This window comes from Plasmodium gaboni, chromosome 14, assembly GCF_001602025.1.
Source record: "Plasmodium gaboni strain SY75 chromosome 14, whole genome shotgun sequence".
Taxonomy (NCBI): domain Eukaryota; phylum Apicomplexa; class Aconoidasida; order Haemosporida; family Plasmodiidae; genus Plasmodium; species Plasmodium gaboni.
The window spans coordinates 415272-424370 of record NC_031494.1 but is presented as its reverse complement, the minus strand read 5'-3'; the positions used below and the strand labels follow the sequence as shown (position 1 = coordinate 424370).

At 18.9% G+C, this 9099-nt stretch overlaps 3 protein-coding genes across 3 annotated transcripts; 2 read left to right on the top strand and 1 right to left on the bottom strand.

Moving 5' to 3' along the window:
• Nucleotides 1-259: 259 nt before the first annotated feature.
• On the top strand, nt 260-1884 carry PGSY75_1412800 (glycylpeptide N-tetradecanoyltransferase; the record flags this gene model as incomplete). Its single annotated transcript, XM_018787835.1, has 4 exons — nt 260-274; nt 399-521; nt 621-668; nt 838-1884. 4 exons carry the CDS (start codon nt 260-262, stop codon nt 1882-1884), a joined length of 1233 nt encoding a protein of 410 aa, XP_018639207.1.
• A 541-nt stretch (nt 1885-2425) lies between these two features.
• Nucleotides 2426-5854, bottom strand: PGSY75_1412700 (putative AAA family ATPase; the record flags this gene model as incomplete). The annotated part of the gene is made up of 1 exon (XM_018787834.1): nt 2426-5854. The coding sequence occupies one exon, from the start codon at nt 5852-5854 to the stop codon at nt 2426-2428; it is 3429 nt and encodes a 1142-aa protein (XP_018639206.1).
• Nucleotides 5855-6941: 1087 nt separating this feature from the next.
• PGSY75_1412600 (deoxyhypusine synthase) lies at nt 6942-8429 on the top strand (the record flags this gene model as incomplete). The annotated part of the gene is made up of 1 exon (XM_018787833.1): nt 6942-8429. The coding sequence occupies one exon, from the start codon at nt 6942-6944 to the stop codon at nt 8427-8429; it is 1488 nt and encodes a 495-aa protein (XP_018639205.1).
• Nucleotides 8430-9099: the final 670 nt, after the last annotated feature.

Genomic DNA, 9099 nt, shown 5'->3' with positions numbered 1-9099 from the left:
TTCTTTTAATCATATGTCAGATAAAATAAAATAAAGCAAAAAATAAAAAATAAATAAAATAAATAAATATATATATATATATATATATATATATATATATATATATGTATATATTCATTTTTATAATATATGTGAAAACATTTTCATTTGTATTTTGTTAGATATTATAAAAAATAATATCTTTTAAAAAGTACACCTTAAAATAAAGAAGGAAAGAATAAGACTTGTAATATTCATAAAAAAAAAAAAAAAAAAAAAAATGAATGATGATAAGGTAATCTGAGAGGAAAAATAAATAAAATATAAATATATGCATATATATATATATATATATATATATATATATATATACATATATATGTTTATTTTATTTTATTTTTTTTTTTTTTTTATGACAGAAAGATTTTGTTGGTAGGGATTTATATCAGTTAATTAGAAATGCAAAAGATAAAATAAAAATCGATTACAAATTTTGGTACACGCAACCTGTTCCTAAAATAAATGACGAATTTGATGAGAATGTAAAAATAAAAATAAAAAAATGAAAATATATATATGTGTAAGTAGCTTTATGTTTACATATTATTTTATTTTTTATTTTAAAAATTTCCATTATGTAGGTTAACGAGCCATTCATAAGCGATAACAAAGTAGAAGATGTTAGAAAGGTAAGATAAACAAAAAAATATACCTATATATATATATATATATATATATATATATATATATACTGAGAAGAGAACCACGTTTATTTTTTATGTTATATATTTTATTTTTATGTTATATATTTTATTTTTATGTTATATATTTTATTTTTAAATTTTTTATAAACCGTAGGAGGAATATAAACTGCCCAGTGGCTATGCGTGGTGCGTATGCGATATAAGAAACGAAAATGATAGGAGCGATATTTACAACCTGTTGACAGATAATTATGTAGAGGATGACGATAATGTATTTCGATTTAATTATTCTTCTGAGTTTTTATTATGGGCTTTAAGTTCTCCTAATTATGAAAAAGATTGGCATATAGGTGTAAAATATGAGTCAACAAATAAATTGGTAGGATTTATAAGTGCAATACCTATTGATATGTGTGTAAATAAGAATGTAATAAAGATGGCAGAAGTGAATTTTTTATGTGTTCATAAATCATTAAGATCTAAGAGATTAGCTCCTGTATTAATAAAAGAAATAACAAGAAGAATTAATTTACAAAATATATGGCAAGCTATATATACAGCAGGTGTATATTTGCCCAAGCCTGTTAGTACTGCTAGATATTTTCATAGATCAATAAATGTAAAGAAATTAATAGAAATAGGTTTTTCAAGTTTAAATACTAGATTAACAATGAGTAGAGCTATAAAATTATATAGAATTGATGATACATTAAATATAAAAAATTTAAGACCAATGAAAAAAAAAGATATTGATGGATTACAAATATTATTGAATGATCATTTAAAACAATATAATTTACATGCTATATTTTCAAAAGAAGATGTAGCTCATTGGTTTATGCCTATAGATCAAGTTATATATACATATGTAAATGAAGAAGATGGAAATATTAAAGATTTAATTTCTTTCTATTCATTACCATCAAAAGTTCTAGGAAATAATAAATATAATATATTAAATGCAGCATTCTCATTTTATAATATCACTACAACAACAACATTCAAAAATCTAATGCAAGATGCTATATGTCTAGCCAAAAGAAATAATTTTGATGTTTTTAATGCTCTAGAAGTAATGCATAATTATTCTGTCTTTCAAGATTTAAAATTTGGAGAAGGAGATGGATCATTAAAATATTATTTATATAATTGGAAGTGTGCTTCATGTGACCCTTCAAAAATTGGTATTGTTTTATTATAATGTATATTTTATAGCTATCACCTTATTAAATTATTTTTTTTATATCACACTAATGTTATATATATATATAAATATATATATAGATATATATATAGATATATATATATAGATATATATAGTCTGAGGACTAAAATATATTAACATGCCCCAAAGAGGACGATGATTTAATTATATGAGCAATTTTGTTTTAAAAATATATATATATATATATATATATTATATGTATATTTTATAAATTTTTTAAAAATGAAAAAAATATTATTTCATATATATATATATATATATATATATATTAATTTATATTGTTACAAAAAAAAAATGTGCAATCATTTCAATGTATATATTTTTAATAATTTTTTATTTACAATATGTTTACATTTTCATTTACGCTATGTTTTTGTATATGATTTTTAAGAATATGTTATTTTATAAAATCATTTTGATACATAAAATTATCCATGTCAATCTATTATTATATATATATATTTATATTTATTTATTTTATTATTTTATTTTATTTTATTATTATTTTTTTTTTTGCTTATACCTTGTTTTGCTCCTTATAATTTTTATAAAAATTTATTAGCGATTGACTTGTTTGAGGTTTCATTTTTTTTAACACTTGAATAAAATGTTTCTTACTTAATCCAATAAGGTGTTCCTTATGAAACGTATATTTATTTTCATTATGAGAAATATTATTTTGCGTCTTAATACTTTGTTTGTTTTTATTTTTTGTTGCTTTTAATGTTTGTCTTAAGGCACATATAGATGCCTCTCTACATATATTAACAATTTCTGCTCCACTATATTTCTTTGTTTTTTTTGCTAAGAGGTGACATAGATTTATAAATGGTGTATGTGTATGTTTATATAAAGTTGAATTATTATTTGTTTTTATTTTATTATTATTTTTATTAAATGTATAATTTTCAATATGATCATAAGAAGATTGTGTAATATTGTTGTTGATTGTTTGGTCATTTGAATTATTTGTATCCTCAATATGTTGTATATGATCTATAATAGATTCTCTTTTAATATCCTTATTGTTATGATGATTTATTATATCTTTTTTCTTATCATATTGAATTAAATTATTAATTTTAAAAAATTTGAGATTTTTTTTTAATATAGAAAATCTGGAAGAATAATTTGGTAAGGGTACATAAATAATTCTATCAAAACGTCCAGGTCTCATTAATGCTGGATCTATTAAATCTGGTCTATTGGTTGCAGCAAGTATTATAACATTTAATCTATTTGTTATTCCATCAATTTCATTTAATAATTGACATAATACTCTATTTGATACAAAATTTTGATTATTATTTCTATTAACAGCTATAGAATCTATTTCATCAAAAAATATAACACATGGATGATTTTCTCTAGCTTTTTTAAAAATATTTCTTATACTTTTTTCAGATTCACCTACATATTTTGAAAATATTTCAGGTCCTTTAACACTTATAAAATTCATATGTATTTCACTTGCTATAGCTTTAGCAAATAAAGTTTTAGAACACCCAGGAGGACCATATAATAATATACCCTTAGGACTATCTATATTATATTTATCATATATATTTTTATATTTTTTTGGATATATTAAACATTCATTTATACATCTTTTTACAAATTTATAGCCTCCTATATCTTTAAATTTTGTTCTTGGAATATCTATATATAATTCTTTCATTCCTGATGGTTTTATATATTTTAATGCTTTCAATATATGTTTATATTTTAAAGGATATAAATTATTTTTATTATAATCAATCAATGTTTTATCATTACACATACTCTTTTGTATATTTGATGAGGAATTATCATACAAATGATTTATATTATTATTATTTTTTATATTTATATATTTATTTTCAGATATATCATCTTCCATTTCATTTACACACACCTTTCTTTCAATCGAATCTTGTAAACATACACCTGCTTGGTTCTTCTTAATATTGGTTGTATGATGTAAAGTTTTAATATGTGATCTGTTAAATATATCAAGTGAAATAATTTTATTTTCTTTTATGTTTAGAAACATAGAAATATTAATTAAAGAATTGATATCGGAGCATGTGAAGGATTGACATAGATCTGCTAACTTATGTATTTTTTTTTTATTTATATTATTTTTTATTAAATTTAATTTCTTTTTAAAAATAGAGATTCTATCTTTTAAATTAGGGAGATTAACTTCAATTTCTTTATCAAATCGTCCACTTCTTCTTAAAGCTAGATCAATTTTATTAATATAATTTGTAGAACCTATAAGAATAGTATGTGTATGTTTTTTGATACCATCCATATTATTTAATAATACAGATGTATATAAATTCATATTATTATTTTCTTCTCTTGTTTTACATAAGATTTCTATTTCATCAATAAAAATTATGCTACATTTTTTTTCTTCTTGATATCTTTTATGACATCTTAAAAATAATTCATTAATTTTATATCCAGTATTATTATCATCAATTAGATCTGTACTCTTTAATATCTCAATTTCTGGTATGTTAATAATATTCTCACAATTATATGAATAATCATCATCATTATTATAATAATTATCATTATTATCATCATTATGAAGATACTTCTTTGTATTATTATTTATTTCTGTTTGTTTTATTTTTTCTTGTGTAATCATATAAAATTTCTTTTTTAATAATAATAATTCCTCTTTTATTGATAAAGCAATATATGTTTTACCACACCCTGGAGGACCATGTAATAATATACCTTTATGTATATCTATATGATATTGATTATATATATGTTTATATATTAAAGGAATTAATATATAATAATATATATCTTCTTTAATTTTATTATATCCTCCTAATTTATTTAATCCTTTTTTTTCTTTTTTATTTATCATCATTTTTTTTAAATTCAAATTTTTCATAGGATTGAAATTTATATTATTATTTTTTTCTCCTTCATACTCATTTATAAAATATTTATCATCTACATTGTTTCTTATATCATCATTGGTTACAATAACAATTTTGGAATTATGATCAATAAAAGGCACTACAATATTGTTGTCACAAAAATGGGTGTTGTCCTCACAATTGTTGTTGTCACAAAAATTGTTATTATATTCATTATTTTTGTTATTATTTTCATTATTTTTGTTCTTATTTTCATTATTTTTGTTGTTATTTTTTTCTTGCTTATCTTGTAGACTTCCTTTTTCAGCTTTCCTTTTATTTTTCTTTTTTGTTTTCTTTTTATTGTTGTTCGTTAGAATAATATTTTTAACTGTTATATAAGATTGAACACCTAATATACTTATTTTAAAAAAATTATTAACAAATAAACATGTATTTAATAAAGAAAGGTTAATATATTTTTCTAGGTTTTTACTTTTAATATTATTCCAGTATGATTGTAATATATCTATATTTTCATATTGATAACTTTTTAAATATTCATAAGATTGATTAAAGACTTGTTCAACATATAATTTAATTTCTTTAATAGGTATAAATAATAGAGGTTTTATTATGTTTACTTTTAGTGTACATATTTTTTTAACATTATTATTTTGATCTTTACAACTTTTATATTTTTCTTCTTTTTCTTTTATATCTATATTTAGACATCTAACTATATATTTATTAATATATAATCCATTATTTTCTAATTTTTTTTTTATATTCAATTCATTATAATTTTTAAAACAACATAATACAAAAAAATTTTGTACATTATTTGGTTCTTTCACTTTTTCTGTTTTTTCTTCATTATTTTTATTCATATTTATATTTCTAATATTACTTACATCTTCTTTTTCTTCTTCATTCTTTATTTCATGATAAATTATAGCGTTGCTGTTTTTTTCAATGTTCTGAATTTTTAAAAATTCATCTGAGCAGTATACATTAAAATTACTACAAATTATTTCATCATCTGCTTCATCATCATAAACATAAAAATTAATATTCATCTTGGATGTTCTATATATGTCTGTTTTTAAATTAATAAAAAAAAATAAAAGCGGAACGAAAAAATTATACTGATAACAAATGGGAATTAATAAAATATATAAATAAACAAATGAATAGATATATATATATTTTTAATACTTATAAAAAAAATATTATAAATTATGTTTATATGTATGCCAAATGAATATGACCTAACAACATGTCATTATTATATAAAACAAATTATTCAAAATATATATATATATATATATATATTTATTGTGGTATTATAATTATGCTTTATAATAATAAGAAGAAATGACACATATTATAAAATACCTCTCAAGGGATATAAAGAAAAAAAGATGGATATTCCACTCACAATTATATGGTCATCATAAAATGTTAATAAATATGTAAAAAAAAAAAAAAAAAAACAAATAAATAAATTATACATTATATATTAAAGATTAAAAAAAAAAAATAAATTTATTTATTTGGATATGCATTCATATTTTTTTATATAATATATATATATAATATATTTATTCGGAGTATAACATATTTGTGAATCCAAAAAAAAAAAAAAAAAAAAAAATAATAATAAATAAATAAATAGGTGGATATATATATATAACGTATATTTATTTAGATCATTATAAATATATATATATATATATATATATATATATATATATATAAAATATCTATATATTTAATATATATAATAATAATAAAATATATTGTGCCTAATGTTATTATTATAATATATTAGAAAATCTACATGTTATTTTTATAAGATCTATATTACATAATTTTAAAATAGCTTTTCAGTATTTTCCTTTATAAATATAATATAATATATTTATAAATTTAATGATTCATTATATATATATATATATATATATATATATATATTTTATATATTAAATATATTTATAAAATAAATTGATTAATAGAAATATGTTTAATAATTAAAAAGTAGAATATTAAATGATATAGAAAAGGAATAATTACCATATCAAGATATATATATACATATATATATTTATTTATATATATATATTTTTTCATTTATATATTTGCCTTTCCATTTGTATGTAAAATATGGTGGAACAGGTTTCTTTTAGAGAGGTAAACAAAATAACAAGCGAGAATGAATGTGATTCAGATAGTCATAATGAAGGAGAGAATATTGAAGATGCGAAAGCATCTGTTTTTATAAAATCTTGGATGATTCCAGAAAATACAGATATAGTGAAAGGTCTAAATTTTGATAAAGAAGTAAAGTTACATGAATTTATAAATCAGTATAAATATATGGGATTTCAAGCAACTAACTTAGGTATTAGTATTGATGAAATTAATAAAATGATATATTATAAATATAAGGATGATAATATAAAATCTGAAGAAATTAATAAAAAGAATAATATAAATCAAAATAATGTTAATGATGATTGTATTAATAATGAAGAAAATAATTTTTATAATTATGAAAATAAGAAAAAAAATTGTATTATTTGGTTATCATTCACTTCAAATATGATTTCTAGTGGATTAAGAGAAATATTTGTTTATCTAGCCAAAAATAAATTTATCGATGTTGTTGTGACAACTGCTGGAGGTATAGAGGAGGATATCATCAAATGCTTTTCTAATACTTACATAGGAGATTTTAATCTAAATGGAAAAAAATTAAGAAAAAAAGGATGGAATAGAATAGGTAATTTAATAGTACCTAATGATAATTATTGTAAATTTGAAGATTGGCTTCAACCCATATTAAATAGATTATTACATGAACAAAATGAAAAAAATGAACAAATATTTTTAAAAAAATTAAAAAAAAGAAATAAAAAATATAATAATATTAATAGGAACAATATGTGTGGCATGGAAAAAGATAACCATAATACAAATCAATATAATGAATATCAAGAAAATTTTATAAAACAATCAAATATAAACACAAATAATATATCAAATAAAAATAACAATATAAATAATAATACAAATTATCATATAAATAATTATAATAATGATTCTGATTCAGATGATGAAGATGATATGTATTATTTAAGTCCATCAGAATTTATTAACATCTTAGGAAAAGAAATTAATCATGAAAGCTCATTAATATATTGGTGTTATAAAAATGATATACCAATTTTTTGTCCAGGGTTAACAGATGGATCTTTAGGAGATAATTTATTTTTTCATAATTATGGAAGAAAAATTAAAAATAATTTAATTCTTGATATTGTTAAAGATATTAAAAAAATTAATTCACTTGCAATGAATTGCAATAAATCTGGTATTATTATTCTTGGAGGGGGGTTACCAAAGCATCATGTATGTAATGCAAATTTAATGAGGAACGGTGCAGATTATGCTGTTTATGTTAATACTGCTAATGAATATGATGGAAGTGATAGTGGTGCTAATACAACTGAAGCCTTATCATGGGGCAAAATAAAATATGGACAAACAAATAATCATGTTAAAGTTTTTGGTGATGCAACTATTTTATTTCCTTTAATGGTTCTTAATTCGTTCTATTTATATGACCAAAACAGGAAAAAATGTGGCTGAGTTTTTTTTTTTTTATAAAAAATAATTAACTTATACTAAAATTATAGGTATATATTGGCCCAATATTTTTATATAATATATATATATATATATATATATATATATTTTTATTTTTATTTTTTAATTATCATATATATCTACTTTTTTGTATTATCTATATTTATCCATAATTAGAAAGAAAAAAAATAAATAATTAAAATATTATATGTTAATAATTTTTTTAATACAACTTTATAGATATATATATATATATATATATATATGTTTTTTTTTTTATGGTAAAACAAATTCATATTATAAATTACCAAAAATTTTAGTCTTTAAACAAATAAGATTTAATTATTGAGAAAAAACGTAGTCATATTATGTATATATATATATATATATTATGTAATGGGGGGAAATATTTAATTATTTAGGAAATATAAATTCTACTTAAGTAAACGAATATAATTATGAATATATTTTGTCATATATATATATATATATATATATATATATATATATATATATGCATACATTTTATATATATTACTATTCAAATTCAATACACATTAAAAACTAAAGACATAAAAATGGAAATTTAAAAAAAAAAAAAAAAAAAAAAAAAAAAAAAAAAAAAAAATTATTTTTTTTTTTTTTTTTTTTTTTTTTTTTTTTTTTTTTTTTT